Source organism: Narcine bancroftii, chromosome 5 (assembly GCF_036971445.1).
Source record: "Narcine bancroftii isolate sNarBan1 chromosome 5, sNarBan1.hap1, whole genome shotgun sequence".
NCBI lineage: Eukaryota > Metazoa > Chordata > Chondrichthyes > Torpediniformes > Narcinidae > Narcine > Narcine bancroftii.
The window spans coordinates 120,709,282-120,735,450 of record NC_091473.1 but is presented as its reverse complement, the minus strand read 5'-3'; the positions used below and the strand labels follow the sequence as shown (position 1 = coordinate 120,735,450).

General features: G+C 40.0%; 1 protein-coding gene across 1 annotated transcript in view; it reads right to left on the bottom strand.

Moving 5' to 3' along the window:
* Positions 1–5,413: 5,413 nt before the first annotated feature.
* Positions 5,414–26,169, bottom strand: part of ttc4 (tetratricopeptide repeat domain 4) — a 38,616-nt gene continuing 17,860 nt past the window's right edge. Inside the window, 12 exon segments of the mRNA XM_069938920.1 lie at positions 5,414–5,595; positions 5,597–5,663; positions 6,135–6,217; positions 7,336–7,420; positions 9,221–9,450; positions 11,098–11,184; positions 13,893–14,017; positions 15,008–15,085; positions 16,461–16,622; positions 17,321–17,438; positions 18,581–18,712; positions 22,612–22,737. Of these exon segments, the coding sequence (XP_069795021.1) occupies positions 5,554–5,595; positions 5,597–5,663; positions 6,135–6,217; positions 7,336–7,420; positions 9,221–9,450; positions 11,098–11,184; positions 13,893–14,017; positions 15,008–15,085; positions 16,461–16,622; positions 17,321–17,438; positions 18,581–18,712; positions 22,612–22,737 (1,335 nt within the window). The 3' untranslated portion in view covers positions 5,414–5,553.

The window sequence follows — 26,169 nt, the reverse complement described above, 5'->3', positions numbered from 1 at the left end:
GATGTTTATAAATCAAGAATGAAATGGGAATTGGATTTGAATAGAAAGATAGATGAAAGTGTTTGGAGAAATTTGTGTAAAGACAGTATGACTAAGGTTATAAATGTATGTTATAGGTTGGTGCAGTATCATTAATTATATTTAACCCCTCAAAAATTGAAAAATAGTTCAACAGTTCTTCAGATTTGTGTTTTAGTTGTGGTCATTTGACTTGAACGTTTTTGGTTACAAATTAAATTGGTTTTAGAGCAGGTATTAAAAGTGAATTTACCTTTTGATCCATTGTTTTTTTTTAGGAGATATTAAGTCAATAGCTTTAGGATTGAGATTGACTATGTATCAAATTGAATTTTTACATTTGGCTCTGGCTGTTTCTAAAATATGTTTAGCTATTACATGGAAGTCTGATTCAGTTTTAAGCATGAAAAGATAACATACAATTTGAGTGATAATTTTTTTTCTTTAAAGTCTGGAGCCCATATTTGAAAGTTATTGGTGTTAAAATTTGATCTCTCAGTTCACTTCGGTGGATGACACTGCTTCCGCAGCCAAAAAGTTTGAATATGACTGTATTTATTGATGATTTTTTTCTTTCCTTTGTAGGTGGGTAAGGGTGGGTTAAGGAGGTTGGGTTTTTTAATATCGAATGACATTATATAATTATACTGTGATCAATGTTATGTGATTTAAAATTTTTAAAATTCAGATGCACCCCAAGAATGTGTGCTTAGCTCACTGCTCTACTCATTATACACCTACAACTGTGCGACTAGGCACAATTCCAATGCCATCTATAAGTTTACTGATGACACCAGAATCACAAATGGCAATGAGGAAGCATAGAGGAGGGAGAAAGATCAGCTCTTGAATGGTGTAACAACAATCTTGCGCTCAACGTCAGCAAAACCAAGATGATTGTGGACTAGGAGGAAGTGTGAGCATGGCAGTCCTCACTGATAGCTTAGTAGAAGGTCAAGAACTTTAAATTCCTGGGTGTCAACATCTCTGAGAATCTGTCCTGGAGCATCCATGTTGATGCAATCACTGAGAAGGTGAGGTGTCTGAGGTAGTTTGGTATATCACCAAAAACTCTCATAAGCTTCTACAGGTGTACCGTGGAGAGCATTCTGGCTGGTTGCATCACTACCTGGTATGGTGGCACCAACTCTCAGACCAGAATCAACTCCAGAGGGTTGTTAACTTGGCCTGTGACATCACAGACACCAGACTTCACTCCATCAAGGACATCTACATGAGGTTGTGTCTTTAAAAAAGTAGCCTCTATCCTCAAAGATCCCCACCACCCAGGCCATGCCCTCTTCACTCTGCTACCATTGGAGAAAAAGGTGCAGGAGCCTAAAGACGAGCGCTCAGCAGCACAAGGACAGCTTCTTCCCCGCTGCCATCAGATTCTTGAATAATCAATGAACCAAAGACACTGCCTTACTTTTTGTGCACTCTTGTTTTTTTTAAAATATATATTTAGTAATGTCATAAGATGGTTATATGCATGTTTGCTCTTTGATGCTGCCACAAAACATTGAATTTACATGACTTGTTCATGACAATAAATCCTGATTCTAATTCCATCCCAGGCCTATGAATGTTTTCTATGTCTAGTGACAAAGCAATGCTCAGAATCAAACTTCTGAGATAGTGCAGTCCAAAAAGATTTTTCATCCCACTTTACAAAACATTTAGCTCACTGTATCATTTGTTGCTTCCCTGCAATTTTTAACCATTCCTCCAATTCAAAATTGAAAATTCAATCTCCAGCCAGTTTTTAAATTAGAATATCCAAATTACAATACCAGCCTAACATTGCAATTTTCTCTCTAGAGCCATTCTTTGACCTGGTGCCAAATTCCAACAGCTACAGTAATTTATTTTTTAATGGAATGATGGTAAGTTTTCAATTTATTCTAGGATGGCATGTGCAGTCGAGACAAAGAAAATAAATAATTTTCCCTTTACAGGCCAAAATCCAGGGAAAAGTAATGGGATTTCCCCCCCCCCAAAAAAAAATAGTATCAGTGAGTTTGAAACAGTGCCTAAAAAATAGTAGAAACTGAATGCTCTACTATTAATTCGATCCTTGGAAGGTACTGTAGAATTAAGGGTCTTTCTTGTTTAATTGATGTTGATTTATTAACTGCAATATTAATACATAAATACAACTTGGTCAATGTCTGCTGGGTTGAGAGCAGACACCCAAGGACAGTGAGGGGGAGGGGAGGGGTCTTAAGATGTGTGTTGCCTGGCAACAACAGATAGCTGAAATTCCCCTGGCCCTGACCAAAGAGTGATAGGCTTTTCAATAACTCCCTGAATGATAAAATTTCCAACAGTCCTGTTTTTCTTTAGAATTATGTCATTTACAGGGAATAAAAACTGTAAAAATACCCGAGAGGAGGGGATACTTCTGTGTGATTGGTCCACAATATAGTGCATTGATTAATGCTGATGGGATAATGCTTGCTGCCTAGGTAGTGACTGTTTCAAGATTGGTTAATGTCAAGTAGTTTTGGAGAATTTAAACCTATGCATTTGTATGTTCAGAGAGCTGCTCAATCCTCAACTGAGGTGATGGAACTCCCACAAGCCTGTGTATCAAATAAGGGGGATTGACTAAAAAGTCTAAGTCCTTGGAACCATAAAACATTGCAGCAGAGAAAACAGGCTCTTCTAGTCTGTGCCAAGCTATTATTCTTCCTAGTCCCACTGACCTGCACCAGTCCATATTCCTCCATACCCCTCTCATTCATGTACCTATCCAAATTTTTCATAAATGAAAATTGAACCTGCATTCACTTCAGCTGGCAGCTCATTTTACACCTCCCCCCACTCTGTGTGAATAAGTTCCCTAATGCTTCCCCTAAACTTTTTCTCCTTTCACCCTTCACCCCATGTCCTGTGGCTTGTATTTCATCTAACCTCAGTGGAAAAAGTAGACTTGCATTTACTCTATACCCCTCATAATTTCAAATACCTCTATCAAATTTCCCCTCATTCTTCTATGCTCCAGGGTATAAAGTCCTAACCTGTTTAATCTTGTAATTCAGTTCCTAAACTCCCAGCAACATTTTAGTAAATCTTCTCTACACTCTATCTTTTCTGCAGTTAGGTGACCAAAATTGCTCACAATACTTCAAATTTGACCTCACCAATTTCTTAAACAACTTTACCATAACATCCCAGCTCCTCCACTCAATATTTTATGAAGGAACAATATGCTAAAAATTCTTTACAACCCTATCCAAGTGTGATGCCACCATCAGGGAATGATGTATCTGTATTTGCAGATCCTCTGTTCTACCATACTCCTCAATGCCCTACCATTTACCAAATACATCCAACCTTGATTTGTTCTTCCAAAACGCAATATTTCAAACTTGTCTGCATTAAATTCCATATGCCATTTTTTTCAGCTAATTTTTCCAGATCCCTCTACAAGCTTTGATAACCTTCCTTGCTGTCCACCACCTCCAATCATAGTGTCATCTACAAACTTGCTGATCCAATTTACCATGTTATCATCCAGATCGTTGATACACTGTGTAGACAATGGTCCCAGCAATGGTCCCTAAGGCACACCACTGTCACTGGCCTCCATTCTAAGAAGCAATCATTCACTACACACTCTAGCTTCTCCCATATCGCCAATGTCAAATCATTCCTCAGGAGAGTAAACTGCTGATTGGGACTTCACCTCATAACCTGGACCGACCCTGATCCTCCACAGTTCTACACCCTTAATGATGAAATATTGGATTGGACTGCAGAGAATTTTGTCTTTACTGGAAAAAACACAACAGAAGAACCAAGTGCCTCACGAGTCCTAACTTTTCTACAATACAACTGCAGCAACAAGGGATTATGTCATTCTGAGATTAAAAAAATTGTTGGAAAAAATCATCTGTTCAGATGCTGTCTGTGGGAAGAGGAATCATCGTTGCAGACAAGCAGAAGATGTCTAGGACATTGGGAATATCTCATTGAAACCACAGTTGGAAGGAAGAATGAACTGGAGATTATCCCACTAAATAAACAGTGCAAAAATCCAAAATGCAGGGGTGGGAGTCATCTTCATTGCCTGTGCCTACAGAGAATAAAGCACAGGTAGATCACGGATGGATGACCTATAGCAGAATTGGCTATTTCTAGTACAATTGTACAATTTGTGGCAACAATGTGACCATGTGGAAGAGGATGAGCTGTTCCTCATGTTTGCATTGAGATTTGTCTAAATGCAGACCAAGTCAGGGAGCACATGGAATGGAAATGGTAGAACGGCAGGAAACCAGCAGCTGCTGGTCAACCCAATAGTTCTCAACTTTAATTTTTCCACTCACATACAAATTGCCTCAATACGCCTGGAATTGTCTGATCTCTGAAGGTATGCAGGCTCAGGCCTGTTCAGTACTTGGAAGGGTGACTGCCCAGGAACATCAGGTGCTGTAGATTTCTGTCAGGGGTGCTGGACAAAGTGGTGACTCTTTTTCTGCCTTACAGTAAACAAAAGTTAAAGAATTTCCTATATGTTACATTCTAAATGTAGTATTACATGACAATAATGGAACGGTTAATCTTTTTACCTTTAAGTAATCCTTCACAAACAACAGGGCACCTATGGCATTATTCTGAGACTGTGCCTTCTGGTCTTAGTTTCCTACCACTTGGGAAACCCTGGCATAGCGATCGCTGCAATGGTGTTACAGCACTTGCGATTAGGGCTGGGGTTCAAATCTTGTGCTGTCTGCAAGTTTTTACCTTCTCCCCATGTCTATGTGGATTTCTACTGGGGTTTCCTCCCACCCTTCAAAATGTACCAAATGTAAGTCAATTGGGTGGCACAGACTCGTGGGCCTAAAGCGCCTGTTACTGTGCTGTATATTTAACTGTTTAAATTTAAAATTTATATCCACACTTTCAATATTTGGTTACTGAGGGGCCTGGACAGGTTATAAGATTAGGTGGTGTATCCACAGACGCTATTTGATCTGCTGGGCACTTTTTGTTTCACATTTCAGTGTCCGCTCTAATGTGCATCTCATAGCTTTGATGTGGTCTTCTCTCTCTCTTGCTGAACTCAGCTATGCAACATTAAACTCACCTTGACAATTCTGACTTCACTCCGAGGATAACTTTGTTCTAGCTTCTCTACAACTTAAAATCTAAGTTTTCTCACTTTCCCAGTTCCGATGAAGGGTCCTCAAAGTGGGATTACTCTTCTTTCCAGAGATACTGTCTGATGTAATAAGTATTTCTATCACTTTGAGAATTCCAGCATCTACACTCCTTGGATTTTCCAAATCATCATTTAGAGAAAATAACCAAAGTCCAAGTTACTTGTGATGGAGGTTCAGAAAGATGTAAAATGGTTCTAAATCATTAACTTTAATAATTAAAACCATTACTTGTTTCATTTTACTTGTTTCATTTTAGAAAAGTGTTGGAAGATGATATTTGGAGATGTAATCAAATCTCTGCATACACTACATTGTTTAGTTTCCATAAGTCAGTTACTGCTGTTGATTGAATTCAAATATTGATTTAGACAAGTTTATTTTCTTGAAGATTTTTTCCTAATAAGAAAGTCTTCACAGAACGATGACCCTCCAACCAGAATTAGGATTCTTGGATTGCCGGCTTTCACAACGTATCTAGAGACAAATATTCAGTGAAACGTGAATTGATGCCAAAACTACCATTTTTATTGAACAGATGAATCAATATTTCAAATTCTCGTATTTTATGGACCAAACTACCTGGTAAAGTTCCTTATTCTCGGCCTAATATGGCTGAGAACTACGCCCTGAGTATGATATTTGGTGCACAATCCACTTAGTTTTAATAAGACCTCCAGTCTAGAACAGTCATTGTGAAATTTTAGACCAAAAGCTGAAGAGGCCAAAGTCCAATACATGAAGTCTATTTTTTTTAAATAATTGATGTCCAACTGATTAAACGAGAAATGGTGTGATGAACTACACCACTATCTAGCTCTTTCACATATTTGTAACACATGGAACAGTTACTTTAAAAAAAATAGCACAAGCTCCTTCTCACAAAATAATTATTAATGACAAAAGGTGCTACACATGCATAGTTAAATGAATATTCATTCAGCTCACCTGGGATGACTCAGTAACTGTCGGAGAGTGCATAACGGGTCCACCAGGAAAAGATCCCCAGCCTGCTCATCTTCAAAATACAGCTGTGGCCAAAAAATATTAACAGGACCACAATAAACAAGTAGTTTTAGGTTGCATATTAAAACTAAAGACATTTAAATTAATTTGCCCTTCAATGGATGATTACAGCAATGTAAAGCATTAGATTACTGATTCAGCAAGAGAATCGAGCATTCCTTTCTACACCTCACAATGCTCAACCGGCCACCTAAGTAGAGTCCCTCGGAACATGCATGACATGTGCTTTAAAAACTTGTGACCCAAGTTGAACTGATTTCTGTGTAAAAGGATCATTAACAAAGTGGATTCAAACCATTACAGACATTAAAAACAACTTCACCATCCCGAAATATGAAGACTATCGTGTGTTAAAATTATAAAGCACATGGTAAACCAAGCATTTTTTTTTTTAAAAATCAGGAATAAAATGATGATCTTCTAAATGTTTTACCTTTGCCTCCAACATCTTAGAGGGGAACCAACTATTAAGTGGAATGAAAACCCCATAATCATAAAACTAGAAGCAAAGGATACGAATGTACTTTTATGTCACTATTTCACTCCAAAATAACAGTAGTACCACAATAATTCCAGCTACCTCACATTTTGCAGAACATGCAGTCCACATTGCAATTTATTTCAAGGATCCAGACATACATGAATGTGGCCAACAACATGCATACAAGCTAATTTGGCACAACGATTTCCTTGCCAGAAAGAATGATCAGGTGAGCGTTAATTCTATTTTAGACTTGTGATTCTTTAAGTGTATAGCAGTGGCTGTATTCATAGGTATCCAAATTCATAAAGCTCCCTCAACTTGAACCTCGTATTTTCCCTTTCTGCAGCTGCCTTTTTTTAAGTATTCATCTGCTCCAAACAGGTATTCTGACAATACCAGGAGGCCGGAACATATCACTAAAAGTTGCCGATGAAGTGGCTTGTTCTTCGATAGCAATATTGCTCATCTTTCCTAATTCAGCAATTAAAAGCAAAGGCAAGATGATTACACTACCCAGAATCAGAAAAATCAAAGAAGTCTATGTTAACATTTTTATAAAGTCACACTAATTAAATCCCATCTCCATCACTGTCTATTCTCTTGCGTGGACAGCATTCTTAAAGACCATTGAGATCATACCTTCAAATTAGCTGGCTCATATTTTTTTTCTGTGTCCCAAGGGGGCAAGTTCTCACCAAACATTACCGATAAATGATCAATAAACCTGAAAAAGAAACAGCACAAGGCATAGAAATAAATCATTTGCAACTTGACAAAAATGCAATCATATGTCAGTGTAGAGAATGGCATGATCAGTCACCACATACCGATTTATCTCATGGTCTCAGTTCACATCTTCAAAACAATTTGCACCCAAGCAGTCTTGTATCAATTTCTCAAGTTAAAACAAGAATAAAGATGACAAACTGACAGTATTTGCAGGTTATCAACAACTTCCAGGGAGATGGCACTTCTAATGTGAAAAACCACCCCATTTCAGAGACATGAACAAAAATAAATTAATAAAAGAATAATGCAAAGGCATATGAGTACAGCTATCTAAAACCTTGGTCAATGGTGGGTTTACTGCAGAATCTTATGGGACAAGAAGGCGAGTTGTGGGGCAGATGTAGATGGAGAAAATTCAAGAACTTGGAGCATGCCAATCCCATCATAATTAGCCCTTCCCCAATTGATCACTACACCTATCCTTGCCCATAGCAAAGCTAAAGGTCAGTGAGGTGTGGTCTCTTTTTCCGAAATGCTCCCTCGCTGACAGATATGCCATGTGACATGTTCATTACTCAGTACTAGATCCAATATGGACCCTCCTCTAGATGGCTGGTCCACATACTGTGTCAGGAATCCTTGGACATACCTGACAAATTCTACTCCATTTATCCTTCTCGCAGTAAGGAGGTGCCAGTCAATATTTGGGTAATTGAAGTATCCCATAACAACAACCCTGTTTTTTCTGCACCATTCTAAAATTTGCCTACTTATCTTGTTTTCAGTGTTCTGAGGGCCATTTGGGGGCCTTTAGAAATTTCTCAATACAGTGATCGCTCTGTTTCTGACTTCCACCCACACCGGCTCAGTAGACAATCCCTCCACAGCATCCTCCCTTTCTGCAGCTGTGATACTATCCCTGACCAACAATGCTACTTCTCCCCCCACTTTTTTTAAAACCCTCATTGTACCCATTTTAAAACATCTTAACCCCAGTATCTGCATCAGCTAATCCTGCCCTTATGTCAGCCACGTCTGTCACAGCAACAACATTGTAATTCCAAGTACTGATGCATGCTCCAAGTTCATCTCCCTTAGTCCTAATATTTCTTACATCAAAATAAAGACATTTCAAACACTTCAACTGACTACATTTATGCGCCCTTCACTCCCCGTCCTTCCTCACCAACTCACTGCACATTGCATCATTCTTTCCGTCTTCTATTCTGTTCTGTTTCTCACTCTGGTTCCCATCCCTCTGACAAACTAGTTTAAACCCTCTCCAGAAGCTCATGCAAACCTGCCCGCCAAGATATTGATCCCTCTCCAGTTCAGGTGCAGCTGTCCTTTTCGTACCTCAGACCTTCCCCAGAAGTGATCCCACTGATTCACAAATCTGAACCCCTACCCCATACGCCAGCTCCTTCAGCCACACATTCATCTGCCACAACTTCCTATTCCTACCCTCAATCTCGTGTGGCACAGGCACCAATCCTGAGATTAACCCGCTTGAGGTCCTGCTTTTCAGCCTCCTTCCTAGCTCCCTATATTCCTCTTCAGCATTTCATCATTATCTATTCCTATCCATGTCAATGTTACAAACGTGAACCACCACATATGGCTGCTCACCCTCCCACTTGAGAATACTGTGGACTCAATCTGAGGCATCCCTGATTTAGTACCACGATTAACTATGCACAAAATCAATTTCTTCCCATTCATAATTAAATCATTAGGATGTCCTGTTCTCAAAAAGACAATGCATCAACTTCCAAAAGATACTTTTAATACTAACCGAGTATCTTCATGAAAAGATGAGATCATGTCCATTTGTTCATACTCAGGATATAGGAATAATACAGGCCAAATCAAGCTGCCATTTTCATTCAGGCGAACTACATGTCCATTCTCAGCATTTACTCCATTAAACAGTTCCCTTAATACACTGTTATCCTCCTTTTCAATATCTTCATCAGAGTTTTGACCAGCTAACTCTGGAGATCGAAATAATTTGATCTTTCTTTCCTAAAGTGCAAAAACAGGCAGCTAAAACGAAGCAAAATATGGAAAATGAGTGATTGCATCAGTATCAGCAAGTGCAGTACAACTTCGATTATCTGAAATCGGGACCACGCCTATGTTGGAGAAACAGGTTTTTCGAAGAAATGGTCTTTTTTTTTTAAAAACTGCCCAGTAGCAACAACAAATCACTTGTAACAGTGTTTAAACAAACAACAAGGGAAGGATTTTTAAACATTAAAATAAAGTTTAATTCTCACCAAAAAAAAATGCAGGCCACCGCCAATCCCAACATTACCCAACTGCCCATCACTGAGAAAGACCAACCGCTGCCGCCAATCCCCACCGAGGTTTCCTGGGCAGTGGAACACTCACTAGCAAGTCAGTGGACTCCTGACTCCCAAGATCTGACTCCTAAGACCACTGCACACACACATGCCAGGGTGCAGTGGTAAGCTGAGGGGAGGGTTCAGTCAGGAGCTCTGTTGTGCCAAGGAGTGAGGGAGGGGAAGGAAGGGGAGAGGGAGGGAAGTAAGCAGTGAGGAAGGGAGAGAAGGGAGGGAAGGAAAGGAATACCAATGTGCTTGAAGTCCCGCTCCTGCCCAGGAGGCCACTCTCCTTGATGACTCCAGAAGGGATTCTTCCGATCACTTGCAGCTGGGAGTCCGTAGCATGCAATTTGAGATGGAGAGTTGGAGAGAAAAGTCAAAGAGCAAGGTAAAGAAGAAATGGAAAGAGAGGGGAAGGAGTTAGTTGAAACAAGGACAATCGTTGTTCTAATTTTATGTCGAGTGAATTTTTTTTCCAACCTGTGAAGTCAGTTCGGCTCCAAAAAATTTTCAGATAAATGAGGATTTCTGAGAATCCAATTTCGGATAATTGGAGTTGTACTGTATTAGCTAAAACCTTAAACCATAAAGAGGCTCAAGGTATTAACTGGATTACACCTCAAAGATAAAAGACCAACGATTCAGGCTTCAGCCCTTCATCAGGGCATGAACAAATATAGACAGGAGCTAGAACAAAATAGTGGGGGGAAGGGGGATGGTGGAGAGGCAAGGGGAGGAGCACAGTCCCACAGGGAGGAGGTAATAGGTGGATAAGAGAGAGAGGGCACATCAACAAACAGGGGGAGGGGGGATTGACTGTGAATGGAGAGGGAAAGGGCGGGGAGCTGGAGGAAAGTATATGACCTCATGTACTGTCAAACTAGCACTACCTGTAAATTGGTGGAGCGAAGCTTAATTTTCTGTCTGGGCACATCAACTTCTCCAGTTTCTGCAAACCTACTCCCCATTTTCCCTGTTCCCCATCTCTGTCTTCTTTCCTCCAGATCTCTACCATCTTCCCTCTCCATTCAGAGCCATCCCTCCTCCCTGTTTACTGGTGTGCCTTTCCTCCTTTATCTACCTATTACCTCCTGCTTGTGGGGCTGCTCCTCCCTCTGACCTTCTCACCATTTTGTTCGGATGCCTGCCTACATTTTGTCATTCCTTGAAGGGCTCAGACCTGAAACATTGGCCTTGTATCTTTATCTTTGTTATTTAAAGTACACTGTTTGACCTGCTGAGTTTTTCCAGCATGTGTTTACACAGTAGATAACAATTTATTTGGAAACATTTTTTCCCTCCATTTTTTCTCCAAGTCCCCTACCTGGATGGCTTTCAGTAAAGCCTGTGCTTGCACCCGTTCCTTCTTCTCCCTCAAGTTTGCCTTCCTTAAATTACGTTCTTCGATACGCTATCAAAACAAAATTACTTCAGTAATTCAACACTAGATGGCATAGTCAGTCAGAAAATTGTCCATTGGATTCAACAAGTTAAAAATGATGGGTAAAATTTATCTGGTGAAGATTTTCATATGTTGAGAGTCTGAGTAAGTTCCTGCTGAGTGTTACGAGCCCAAAGGACCCTAAAACCCAGCACCAATAGATATTCACCAAGACAAGTCGTTACTTAAACAGAAGTTTTTTTTAATTATCTTTAAACATGAAAACAGAATCAAACTTCAACTTATCTCTATTAACCTAACTAACCCAAATTTACCCCCCCCCCCTCTAATTCTAAGCGTACGTGTATGATGTGTGTGTAAATTTAAGAAAAGCTCTTTGGTTCACAGTTCAATCTCACTTCTCATTCTTCCAAGTTCACTAGTTGCAGGCAATTCTTATACTGTGCACAGAACTTAACATGTAAACAGTTCCCCAGGCTTCAGTACTCGAAAGGTAAATGTTTGCCGCTCAAGAAGGTTCTTTGTAGGTTTGCAGAGAGAGATTTGTTGTTCCAGGATTTCCACAACTGAGGTACCACCATCAGTCACCTCAATGTCTTGCTGATGAAACTTGCCCCATCAGTGTTCTCCAGATGATAACCTCTTTCTTTCAGGCTAACACAGAGTTCCTTTCTGTTCCACTTATTCCAAAGAAATGTCAGACAGGTAGTACTTCCAGCCATCCGCCACTCTGGAGCTTTCTGTTTCAGTTCCAACCAGCTTTTCCTGCTTGCTTCAGCTGTGACTGTTCAGCTGTCTTTCAGTGTCACACTCACACTGGCTGAGAGAACTGGTTTCACCCTTCTCTCTCCAACTTCCAATTGCTAGAAAGCCTGTGTGACTCCCTCACTTGCAAAACACCCCCACCTTCTCCAACAGGAGTTCTCATTCTGCTCCCATCTGTTGCTTTAGGTAAACAAAACCCTGGAGCGACCTTTCTGTGAGCACTTTGTCGGAAGGTCAGAAGCCTTGTAAAAATGTTCAACACAGACGACTGGTCAATTCATTTGGTGAGATCATTTCAATTAGCAGCTACTTGTGGAATGTGCATAGCATTCTCCATAGTTTCTGTAAAGTTCACTGAATATGAATTCTTCAGTCTTTCAAATAAGATATGTTTTAAAATGTGGGTATGTATGTAACCTACTCTAATTTTATCAATTATCTCCCAAATATATATTCCACTAGATGAGCAAAGGATGCAGCACAATCAGTCTGATTCAGAGATGCAAGAAGCTGACTGGCTTCATTACTTTTGAAATGGGCACGTGCTTTGCTGCCCTGGCCATCCATACGGACTACCTCTGGTATCTACGAAATATATATTTACTACTTTCCTCCTGCTTCCAAACCCATTTAAATAGCACGACACAATTTCCATCCCCCAAAAGGTTTGCTCCCTGAAAAAAAATTGGGAATTATGATAGACGATTTCAAGCTGATCACAAAAGATAATTTCAGATTTATTGTATCATGTTGGAAATTAGAGAAGCATTTATTAAATTTAGCATGTTGAATCGTGTAATGTCAGTTCAAAGGGCTTAAAAATGTTTTGCCACTGATTTTTGTGTTTTCAGCATCGGACGCCTCTCGTGTCAGTGCCTAACAATAGTCGGCAAGCAATGATTGATTCCAGTTGCCCTGATACCACTTTTCCATGGTCACATTGTCCCGGTGAAATTTTTCACCATGTTTATCACTGACAGCACCAAGACCAGCAGGGAAGAAGTCCAAGTGCAAATGCAGAAAGTGAATTTTCAATGACATGCTGCACTTCATAGTTTTGTCAGCTTGAAATACAAGAAATCACAACATTAAGTTGCATCTTTAAAAATGTTACAAGATAGAGTACAACTCCAATTATCCAAAATGGTCAGAAGCAGGCCTATTTCAGATAAATGATATTTTCAGATAACTGGTCATTTTAAAAAAAAACCAGCCCAGAAGCAACAGCAAATCACTTGTAACAAAACCAAAAGCTCAAAATTCTAGTCAGAGGTTTTCCCAAATTTTTTTCAACCTGCGACTTCAGCCCTAGTTTTTTTTTCTTTCGAGATTCTTTTCTTTTGTGTTTTCTTTGAATGGCAATGCCATTGTGATTTCTTTTCATTACAGGTCTTGATTGGGGTCATGTGCCCCATAAGTGGCATCAAGTTTTTGGAATGTATTGGCAGTGGTGAGGGGAAGGGGGATGTTGGTACAAATACTTCGGGCATTCATGCACATGAATGGCTAAATTTATTGGATTTTGTAGGTCTGTGAAAACCAATATTTTAAAAAAAAATTTGTAATATCAGTTCGGTCTGACAAAATCTCGGATTTCTGAATGTTTCGGATATCCTCATTTATCCAAAATATTTCAGAGGAAAAAATGATATAAATTTCGGCTTCGAAACTTTTCGGATAAATGAAAATTTCTGATTTTTCCGAAATCCTCAATTATCCTTAAAGATTATCAGAGCCAAATAGTCGTCACTTCCGGGTCCAAAAAAATTCAGATAACTGAGGATTTTGGATAATTGGAGTTGTACTGTAGGAAAATCTTGTCAGCGATTTTCCTGATCAGCCCCTCAATATCCATAAAATACACCTAAAGGTGTTGAGAAGGCAAAATCTTCGTGGTCCAGTGTAATAGTACCTCATATAGTCAGTGTCTAACACATAATGAATAATCATACCTTCTGTTTATCAGCTTTGGCTCTCAGTTCAAGGAGTTGTTTTTCTTTTGATTCAATTTGGAGGCCTTCATCACACCACGTAATTGCATAACTGTAATTTTTCAATTCAGTGTGACAAAGGGCACCTATCAAAATCATAATCCAATTATAAGACTTCAGAGTTAATACCAGCAGACAAAACATTTTGAGAAAAAAAATATTCATCAATCAAGAAACCAGAGTGAAACATTTTGATTTCATGACGAGTTACTTAACTACTGCAATCTATTCAAATAAATAGTTCTGGCACACAGTGATTCTTTGAATTTATCCATTAAAACAATGAACTATAAAAAAATGGAAGATATGGGAATGGGGAGTGACAACGTCTGGAAATTCTGCAAGAAGTTCGGCAAATTCATTGTTCGAATACTCCATGGTGTCTAGGTGAGGGTGGGTAGTTTGGCTTTTCCAAGGGGAAAAATCTGGAACGTTGTGGTGTCCACTTCCTCTGAGGAAGTCGGCACCAGCAACAACCAGGACACAGCAGCAAAAACGAACTTCCATGTGAACTTATTATTGCCCATTTTCAGGTGTGCAATATGTACAAATCGAACTGTTATTCATCGGTGAGTGCTGGACCCACACTCCTGGTACAGGTGCCAAACCCCAAAGGAAAAAGGACACTATCGTCTGCACCCGTACCGACCAGAAATTTGTGCTGGGAGAGTTCGTCCTAGATGTAGAGTAGGCTGTTACAGTGGCCATCCACCATACCCATTGTCACGGAATCATGCTTGTCCAGGGGAACGTGCACCCTCCTGGATGCTCAAGCTGTAATTGTTAACAATTATTTCAAGTACAAATATTTGGAATTGTAGTGGCTCATTGTGCATATCCAACGTCACTTCGTTTCTGGTGGAATGAAAAGAGAAATTGGAAAAATGTTCCTTGTGGATTTCCTAAAGACTAAAGAGAAGGAAGAAAAACAACACAAAAGTTGATTTAAGGACAAGAGACTTTGTCATTCCTAGCAGACAAACTAAACAATCCCAAACAACTAGGACTCAGACAACACTTCTCCTTGAAAGAGCTCAGAATAAAAATAAATCAAAGAACCATTTCTGCAATCCTACCCCTGATTATTGCTTTCAGATGATTTGGCTTCAGTTTCCGAGCTGCAATCGCATCATTTAATGCTGATCGATTATTACCTGCAGACAAAATAACAAGTTCAATAGGATGAATTTTACTTTTCTATTCATCCAATTTTCTGTACTAATAGCTATCATAATGTACCCAGACAAATTAGAAGAATTATATAATGGCTATCGTTTATTTCTTAATTGAGCGAAACAAATTAATGCAGATTACTTTTTTGAGAGCTGATCTTGTGGTACAGCAACACTTAAATCCAGTGCCTCACCCCAGCACTTGCTCAACTGCACTGTACAATTCCATTTATCACATTATTTATCTCTAGTTTTCCAAGTCAGATTATTAGCTTTATGAAGGGAGAGAGGAACAGATAGCCAAGGAAGTTAATGCAAACATAGACCTTGTTGGACTCTATGTTTTGCAACTTCTCTTTGATTTTCATTTGTTTTTAAATTTACAAAAAGAGACAAAACAATTAATTTTAGGTTGTAAACTCCTGTTCATAAATGAATACAAATCTGCCCCAAATCCATCCACAAGATGCAAAAAATGTTTAAATTACTCCAATCTAAATTCAGTTCTAAAACTGGACTAAACAAATCATAAATCCCAATCCCAGCCCTTCCACAGACTTGTCAAATACAGAACAACTCCAATTATCTGAAATCGTATTCTCTGAAATGATTATTTATCCAAATTGTTTTTAAAATTTTGGATAAATGAGGACATCTGAAACAAATTAGAAATCCTCATTTATCTGAAATTTTTTTGCAGCGACTGACCTCACAGCTTGAAAAAAATTAACTCACTGTGAAATTAAGAGTGATTGTCCTCGTTCCAGGTAACTCCCTCTCCTCTTTCCATTTCTTCTTTACCTACTCCTATTGACTTTTCTCTCCAACTCTCCCTCTCAAACTGCACACCTCTGTCTCCCAGCCGCAAGAAACCTTTTTTCCTGGATCATCAAGGAGAGTGGCCTCCTGGGCAGGAGCAGGACCTAGGGCTCAGGGACGTTCCCTCCCCTCCCTCCCTACTGCAGCACACCGGACTCCCCAGTGTGCAGATGCAGTACGCCTAGGGGAGTGTTCAGAGTTGGGACTCCGGCGTCAGGAGCTCTGGTGACCAGGGAGACAGGGGCCTGCCGACTCGTTAGTGAGCATTCCACTGGGCCTGGGAAGCCTCCCTGGGAATCAGCGGCAGCAGAGGGGACATGTCGGGGATCGGGGAGGTCTTGGTGATTGGCGGCAACGTTGCAGTCGGTATTTTTTTTTGGTGAGAATTAAACATTATTTTAATGCTCAAAAAGCCTTCCCTTGTTGTTTGTTGATACCAGTGATTTGGGCTGCTTTTAAAAAGTGACCAGTTATCCGAAAAAAAACTGCTTATCTGACATAGGCCCAGTCCTGACCACTTTGGATAATCGAATTATACCCAGGTAAAATTGCGCTGCAGCTCTGTTTGTATAGAGTATGACATTCAGTTCGGTGTCGGTGCATTTCCTCTTCAGACCCTCTGTATATGAGACGATAGCTTTTTTATAATTCTTTTCCTTGAAATACTGGTTTCCTTCATTCTTGTACTTTTTTGCAAGCTCTGTAAAATATAATTAGAAACATAAATATGTCTGTAAATGTATCATTTATTAACAAATTGGATTTTCCAAAGACCCGCCCTCATCCATTTATCATCATCAACTCATCAAAAACGTTATCAAATCTGTGGGATGGGACTTCCCTTGCACAAAGCTATGCTGACTATTCCAAGCAAGTCCAGGTTTTTCCTAGTGCAAGTAAAACCTGTCTTTAAGAATCTTGTTCAATAATTTCCCCTTGCACCTATGCAAAGTTCATCAGCCCACTGTTTGGTGGTTTATTCCTGTTGCCCTTCTTACACAGAGAAACAAGACTGTCTTTTCCCCAGTTTTCTGGGATGGCTAAAGAGGATACAAAGATCTCAGTCAAGGCCACAGCTCTCTGTTTGCAATGTTAGCCCTTTGATGCCCTCCAAAATGTTTCTGGGCAATCAGTCAGGAAATATAGTTAAAAATGTAGATAAAAGTAAGAATATTCCTTTTTCATAATCTTGGTGTTGGTGGGGGGGGGGGGGAAGCATTTTCTGTAGCTGAATGAGTGCAGTTTAGAAAAGTTAGAATTTTACTAGCTTTGTATATAACTCAAAACAACCTGCCATTTGGAGCATAACATTTTATTTGAGGAAGGAATGAGTCAATGATCTAAGATGCATAAATGTGGAATGTAGAATAAATTTTGTTTAAAATAGTTTGCTTGTACCTTCTGGGGACTGATCCTCATCATATAATAACGACTGGATGCAGGCAAGTTCTGGGTGCTTGATTGGATCAAGTTCTCCTGGTGCTTTTTTCATAAACATTGGAATTTTTTCAAACTCCTTGACAGGAAAAACAAATTGGCATATCAACATCTCCATTCTGCTTTTAGTTTCCTCCTGTTGATATTCTCTCTAGCTGCTGGATAACATGACAAGCTAGAAAGGAGTAAATGGCTCTGTTATTGATCACAGACTCCACAGGGAGAGCAGTTCTCTGGCATTGTAAGGCAGTGGCTCTCCCAGTTGTGTCATTATGATGCCCAACACATTGCACGGCAAATGTATGGCACATACACACTAGATCAGATATTGATGGACACATCTCCCATTCCACCACTGAACTCCCTGTATCGGACTCTTCAGCTATACAGCGGCACCTCATTCACCTGAATGGGTTGCAAATCTGGATATTGACAGCATGTGAAGGTAAATGGCTGTATTTGTTTTAAAGTTAACATTATTTATTTTATACCAGCTAAATGTGCATTTAAAAATTTATATTTTTCCACGATTATTTATAATTATTCAAATCTTTTTAAACTATCTTAAGTGTGTTATCTAAATACCTTTGGAAGACACGATCTATAAATGGTCATTAGGGAGGTTTGTGGGTAGAGCCTTCTGCTCAGCAACCACTCCACCTCGAAATATCATAAAACAGGAAAGCAGTCAGTGCAATGCTGGGTCTTGTTCCGCCACCTGAAATGTGGTTCCTTCCCTAAGGGGCAGCATAATGGTGATCTTCTACAGTACCTCCTAGGAAAGCGCAACTGTGCCATTGTGGAGTCAGACCGAGTTTCCCCATCAGGCGGGTATTCTGATTCATCTACTGTCGTGTCTTGATTTTTCTTTCAAGTCCAGACCTCGACAATTTTTTTTTAAATCACAAAAATGTATCACCACAGCCAGTATACACTGAAAGAAAATTACAAACTACCACAGACTGCAGAATTGTTAGAACGGTAACTAATTTTATGACCCTAAAGTACCTAATTTTAGTTAAGCCATCCCAAAGTTGTAAGCCATCACTGATAATTTTATAGTTATTTCAAACCCTTTTGTACCAATACTTGCAATTATATGAAATGCCACATAGTTCGAAATAAACGTGAGCAGGACTGAGCCTTTCAATATGATGATGGTACAAAATGTTCCTGATCACCCCACCCTCAATCATGTCTGGATAGTTCTCCAAATCCCACCTCTTCCCAGTTCTCCTGGGTGAAGCCGTCTTCATACTTCTTCTCCTTAAACTGTTCGATGAACTCATCCATTCCATCGTCCTCGCCGATGGCTTTCCCGGAAGCCATGAAACACAACTCTTTCACCTTGCTCTGAAATGGAATGTTCACAATTGATACACTGAGCAGCTGGCTACATTCAAGAGCACGTGCTTCCGGCTGCACTGCCCTATCTCGTCCGCATGGCCCCAGTTCCGCTTTAGAACAGCTGCAGGAATGGTGAGTCTGGCTGGCTAGTTACACCACAGTGTGATTATGAACAGAACGAAATGCAATGTGCAAAGAACAATTATTCACAAATTTAAATATTCTAATTCACTATTGTGTTGTAAAATAAATGATCAGTTTAGGAATGTGTGAAAAAAGTAAATATTATTACATTAATTAAGAGTATGTGTTTGAGAAGGAGCATAACGTTGTATAATGTAAACATAAATTATGTGTTTAAACCAGACATGCGTTGAACTTTGATAGAAACACCACCATATTGCCTGATAAATGAAATTATCACATGGCTGCAGTAGAGGGTGCCACTGCATCAGGTTTGAACACAGCAGTTCGCCACTACCTTTTCAAAGACCACTGAATGCTAACCCAGCCAACAATACTCATACTCCTTACATGAATCAACAAAAAAAACAAGATTTTTTTAAATGGAAAATATACCTATGTGCTATTCATTAACTCATTACTTTTCCTTCTTCTTTGGCTTGGCTTCACGGACGAAGATTTATGGAGGGGTAATGTCCACGTCAGCTGCAGGCTCGTTTGTGGCTGACAAGTTCGATGCGGGACAGGCTGACACGGTTGCAGCGGAAAATTGGTTGGTTGGGGTTGGGTGTTGGGTTTTTCCTCCTTTGTCTTTTGTCAGTGAGGTGGGCTCTGTGGTCTTCTTCAAAGGAGGTTGCTGCCCGCCGAACTGTGAGGCGCCAAGATGCACGGTTTGAGGTACTTCAACTACACTGCTTATAGAAAATATTAATGTAATTAAGTAACAGCCACCGTATGTAGAAAAGTTGGCTGATTATAGTATATGTAGAATGTGCTGTCTCCAAAGCCTGCTAACTTTAAAACACAATTCCAGAGAGAAAACATCCAGGTCATAATGAATGATCATTCAAACAGGATGAGATCAGGGGAGTAACAGGAGATCAGATAGGAGAAGTAAACCAGGATGGGGTAAGGGGAACCATACGGGCAAGTGATTTATTCTGAAACAGGCCGGTTACAAGAAGACAAGTGTAGCACAAGGAGAAGTGATGAGTACCAATGACCAAGAAACGAACCCAGGATGAGCTAATTGGTACAAAACATCAATCCAAGTCGAATATTGATAAGTAACTGAAAATCTGTATTTAAAAAGAGGGCAGTGTCTCATAGCAACAGGCATTTCAGAGTCCAGGCTTTGATTTGTCTCAGCTTTTGTTTGCAAATAAAGGCTTAAACTTTTCTGAAGAATTCTCCACGTTTCCTGACTCATTTTTGGACATCAAAAAACCACAGGATTGTTCCCCTGCTATTCATCATCACCCTACCTTCTGCCCACTTGTCACCCTCTGCCTTTTTACTGTTTCCATGCACCTGCCTCTGTCCTCCAACTCCACCCTTTCCTCTCCTCCTCCTGTTTCCTTCATCTCATAATCCTTCACGCCTCCTTGTAGTGAACTGGCTCCTCCCCCGACTCGACTCCCGCATATCCCGATATAAACCCTGTATCCCTGCCAAAACTCCAGTTCAGTCCAATGACTTACTAAATAAAAGCGCGATGTACTCTCTCTGCTCTCGAGTGCTCTCAGTCACGCTACAATTTTATTCAGAATTAAAAGGATGGAAGCTCTGTTGAAACCTCTCCTCTGTCTCCAGAGGCCATGGAGGAATTCACGTACTGTCTGGAGTGCTTCCAAATGTACCTGGCAGCCACACAAATGGTCTACTCCATGGATGAACTCAAGAGGTCGGCGCTCCTAAATTTGAGATTCCCAGAACAAAGTCAATTTGAATGTACAATAAGATATACTTATTATCAAGAAATATATATAAAATTACAAGAAACTAAAAGAAAAGAAGATTTATATAAATCAAAATTATGATGGGAGAAAGGGTTAAGTTGGGTTAGATAAGTTAAATATACAAATCCTGGAGGAAATATGGCCAAAATTGTGTCAAGAGAGAGTTACAAATACAGTTAATGCTAGATATCAAATGGTTCAAAATAATTTTCTTCATCAATTATATTATGCTCCACATAAATTAAATGGACTTAAATCTAATTATCTGGATAAGTGTTTTCGACGTAACAAGGAAATAGGGACATTTTCACATTTGGCATGGTAATGTGTGAAAGTGGAGTAATTTTGGAAAGATTGGAGTGAATTGTTAGGACAAAGTATGAAGATAAAGATACAAAAAGATCCAAGAATATTTTTACTTGGGAATGTATATATGAAGAAGATATAAAATTGAAATTGGATAAATTTCACAAAAAAGTTTTAAATATAGCAGTAGCAACAGCAAAGCAATGTATAGCGGTGATGAGGAAAACAGAGTGTGGTAAAAATAAACAGCTGGCATATTAATATACAAAATTGTATACCTTTAGAAAAAATTACTTGTAGTTTAAAGAATTGAACTAAAAACTTTTATGAAATTTGGGAACCATATATTGTGATGGAATATTTGGAGATGTTTTTGGGAGATAAATTGGTAAAATTAGAAAGGGTTACATACATACACACACTTTAAAACAGATCTTATTTGAAATACTGAAGAATTCATATTCAGTGACTTTACAGATACTATGGAGAATGCTATGCACATTTCACAACTAGGTGCTAATTGAAATGATGTTATGAAATGAAAACAACCAGAGCCAGGTTGTCTGTGTTGGATCTTTTTTGTAAGACTTTTTACCTCACTCAAAGATTATTGAGAGCTTTGCTTACCTAAACAAACAGATGGGAACAGAAGACTAACTCCTATTGTTTGCTGGAGAAGGTCAGGGTTTTTGTAAGTGAGAGAGAGAGAAGGACATGTGGCTGGCAGTTTTGAATCTCAGAGGAGAGTGAGAGACAGAAGGCTATAACAAGCAAAGAGAAGCTTGTTGGAACTGAAACAGAAGCTCCAGAGTGGCGGATGGCTAGAAGTGCTATCTGTCTGATGTTTCTCTTGGAATAAGTGGAACAGAAAGGAACTCTGTGATAGCTTGAAAGAAAGAGGTTATCATCTGGAGAACCCTGATGGGGCAAGTTTCATCAGCAAGACATTGAGGTGACTAATGGTGGGACCTCAGTTGTGGAAATCCTGGAACAACACATCTCTCTCTGCAACCCTACAAGAACCTTCCTGAGCGGTAAACATTTACCTTTCAAGCACCAAAGCCTGGTGATCTTTATACATGTTAAATTTTGTGCACAGTATAAGAATTGCCTGCAACCAGTGAACTTGGAAGAATGAGAAGTGAGATTGGACTGTGAACCCAAGAACTTTTCTTAAATTTACACACACATTACATACATGTGTGCTTAGAATTAGAAGGGGGTTAAGTTGGGTTAGATAAGTTAAAGTACGATTCTGTTTTCATGTTTAACGATAATTAAAACCAACTTTTGTTTAAGTAACCATTTGTCAAGGTGAATATCTATTGCTGCTGGGTTTTGGGGTCCTTTGGGCTCGTAACAATAAGAATTTTATGAATAAACGTTGATCCACATCCTCCACGTTGCCCACCCCTCTAAGTTTAGTAATTATAAAAAACAGTCAATGATTATTATATGTTAGTAATATTATTTCTTTCTTCTTTATTTTGAGGGGGGTTGGGGAGAAAATTTAAAAATTTTTGCATCATTTTGTATGGTTTGTTACGTTGCTGTATTATTGAATTTACACTTTGTATTGATACAAATGATAAATAAAATTTTCAAAAAAAGAGGTCGCCGCTCCTCTCATGTGTCGGACCTAAAGGATTTCTGATCATCAGGGATTGCACTACTTACGAGTTGGCTGTCAAAAGGCTGAATGGCCCCAAAATGTCGTCCTTGCGAGGCATCAGCTCTTGCAACGGTACGGCCTGGTGAGACCATTGAAGATTTTGGTCTCATCTTACGAGCGCTCGCGAGGAACTGCGGGTACAAAGACAGCATGGAACAGGAAGACAAACAGATCCGGGATGCTCTTGTCGGTGGCGGGAGGTCCAAGTACATCAGGCAACAGTTGCTGGACCAAGGCAGCGTGGCGCTGTCTGACAACTTGCGACTGGCCGAGTCGCTGGAGATGGCCCAACTGGGAGCAGATAACCTGGAAGGCACCCTCCAGGATGATCTGGCACCTGGAGCGGCTCCATACGTGGCATATTCAAATTAAATCAATGTTGTATGATTTCTTTGGGAAGATTTTGTTTCTTCCAAAAGAGTTGAAATTTGAAATGTTGGTTCGTGATAGAGGGAAGAAAGGATTTATTTCTGAAATGTATAAATTATTGCAACAGAAAATGTCTAAAATTGATTTGCATAAATCAAGACTCAAATGGGAGAAAGATTTGGGAGTTGATTTGGATAGGGATCATTGGAAGAATATTTGTAATGATAGAATGACAAAAATTATAAATGTCCAGTTTAGACTTGTAACTTATAATTTAATACATCAATTATATTTAACTCTGGAGCATTTAAAAAGATATAATTTGATTTTTTTTCTGATTTGTGTTTTAGATGTAATGGTCAGAAAGGTACATTTTTACATTCAGTATGGTCTTGTGATAAGGTTAAACCCTTTTGGTCTCAAGGTAAGGGGCACAAGCCATTATGGAAGCCATCAGGTCCTGGAGACACTACCTGGTGGGCAGAAAATTCACACTCCTCACAGACCAGCAATCGGTAGCATTCACGTTCAAAAATACAAAACGGGGAAAAATTAAAAATGATAAAATCGCTCGGTGGAGGATCGAACTCTCCACCTACATCTATGATATAGTCTACCAACTTGGTTCCCTCAATACCCTTTCCAGAGGAAGCTGTGCCTCTGCACACACTGGCCAGTTGAGGTCACTGCATAATGAGCTCTGCCACCCAGACATCACGCGAATGGCTCACTTTGTCAAAGCACGCAATTTATTCTACTCAATTGAGGATGTCAGGGAAATGACCAGGTTGTGCCAGGTTTGCGCTGCGCACTTCTACTGCCCCAGCAAAGTGCACCTGATAAACACATCCCAGCCCTTTGAATGACTCAGTTGATTTCAAGCACCCCCTCCCCTCCATGAACGGGAACATGTACTTCCTCACAGTCATCGATGAGTACTATTATTTTCTTTTCTCCATTTCCTGCCTGGACATGTCCACACCATCTGCCATTAGGGCCCTAGACTCCATTTTCACACTGTTTGGGTATCCCAGCTATATCTATAGTGACCGGGGCTCATCATTTATGAGCGAGGAGCTGTGTCAGTTCCTGCTGGTAAGGGGCATCGCATCCAGCAGGACGACCAACTACAACCCCCGGGGAAATGGATAGGTTGAGAAGGAGAACACTAAGTTTGGAAGATCATAAAATTGGCCCTCCGATCCAAAGGACTTCCAGACTCATGCTGGCAGGATGTCCTACCCATGGTGCTCCACTCCATTAGGTTGCTACTCTATACTCGACCAATGCAACAACTAATGAGTTGATGTTTTCTTTCAAGAGAAAGTTAACATGAGGGACCACCCTCCCATTTCTGCCTACAATATTAGGACCAATGCTGCTTCAAAAGCACGTGAGGAGGAGCAAAACCGATCCCCTGGTCAAGAGAGTGCATGCCAACCCCATTTACGCCTATGTGGCATACCCGGACAGCAGAGAGGACATTGTTTTGATCAGGGACCTGGCGCCCGCTGGAAATGAAGGTCCATCACCTCAAGGGAACCAGGTCCTACCCAGAGTTCCTTAGGAAACACCAATGGGCTCAGATGAGACGATTCAGGAAGTGGTTCCAGCCACCCCTCAACCAGAAGTGGACAACCCACACCCCGAGGTCACAGAACCACAGGAGGATCAGGAAGTCTAGGACCCCCCCTGCACTTCAATGCTCTGCCCACACCTCCAGACTTCCTGACAGGTTGAATTTGTAGATATTGTTAAAAAAAAATTCTATGACTATACTATGTTGCCTGTTTCATCTGCAGGCTTCATTCCAAAGGAAAGGGTGAATGTAGTGAACTGGGAATTCACTACTGATGTGATGTCCTAAGGACTGGCTCCTCCCCCGACTCCGCCCCCACATAATCCCGATTATAAGCCCTGGAATCCTGCCAAAACCCCAGTTCAGTCCAAAGACTGCATGTTGTACTCTCTCTGGTCTTGAGTGTTCTCAGTCGCGCTACACCTCCTCAGTCCATTCATCACACAAATCTCTGCCTCACCTCTCCTATTATTTAGATTTATTGTCATAGTACATGCATCCCTGAGGTTCTCTTTCCTGTGGAGAAGGCAGAATTTACCACTTATTGATGGTGCAAAAAAATAGGCTCAACATTCACATTTAAACAAATAAAGAAATGTAAACAAACAAAGTGCAAAAATAAGAGTCCTTTAATGAGTTCCCGATTGAATTTGTTGTTGAAAAGTCTGATGGTGGAGGGATAGTAGCTGTTCCTGAACCCTGTTGTGTGATTCTTGTGACGCCCATACTTCTTTCCTAATGGTAGCAGTGAGAACAGAGCATGGTGTGGCACAGTTCCCTGTAGATGTTCTTGATGGTGGGGAAGGTTTTGCCTGTGATGCCCTGGGCTGTGTCCATTATGTTTTTTACAGGGCTTAACATTCAGGAGTATTGGTCTCCCCATACCTGACAGTGATGGAGCTGGTACAGGAGGTTTCCCACCACATGTCTGTAGAAATTTACACCAACTATCTTCTCTCTCTCCACTTCCAGGCCCAATGCAGGGTCATGAACCAAAATGTCAGCAATTCTATTTCCATCAGAAGATGGTGGTATATTCACTGCATTCCTCCAGCAGTTTGCTTTTACTCCCTACTACAGACGATGTATTAATATTTGACAAATCCGACTAAATCTCTGGCTAAGTTGCAAGATATCTTGGAAGATATGGTAAGGTTTCTGGGTATAAAATAAATTTTGATAAAAGCCAAATTATGCCCCTAACAAAAGGAGATTGTAGACAGTTTCAACAAGGAAGTAAATTTGATTGGTCACAATGGGTTTTAAATATTTAGGGATAAGGGTATACAATAACATGTGGATTTTATATAAATTGAATTGCCTCCCCTTGCTTGGAAGGATTGAGGGGGATTTATGTAGATGGAGGAGTCTGCCCATTACTTGGATAGGCAGGATCAGTTGTATTAAAATGAAAGTGATGCCAAGACTGCAATATTTTTCCATCCTTGCCCATTCTTATACCAACAAGTTTTTTTTTAAAGCACTCAACAGTTCTCAGATGCAAAGAGTCTCCATGGAAAAACCTACTTGGGATTTTGGGACTATGATTAACCAATTTTTAAAAATATTATTTGGCTGCTCAATTGAAACTTATAGCATCTTTTTTTAGGGAGGA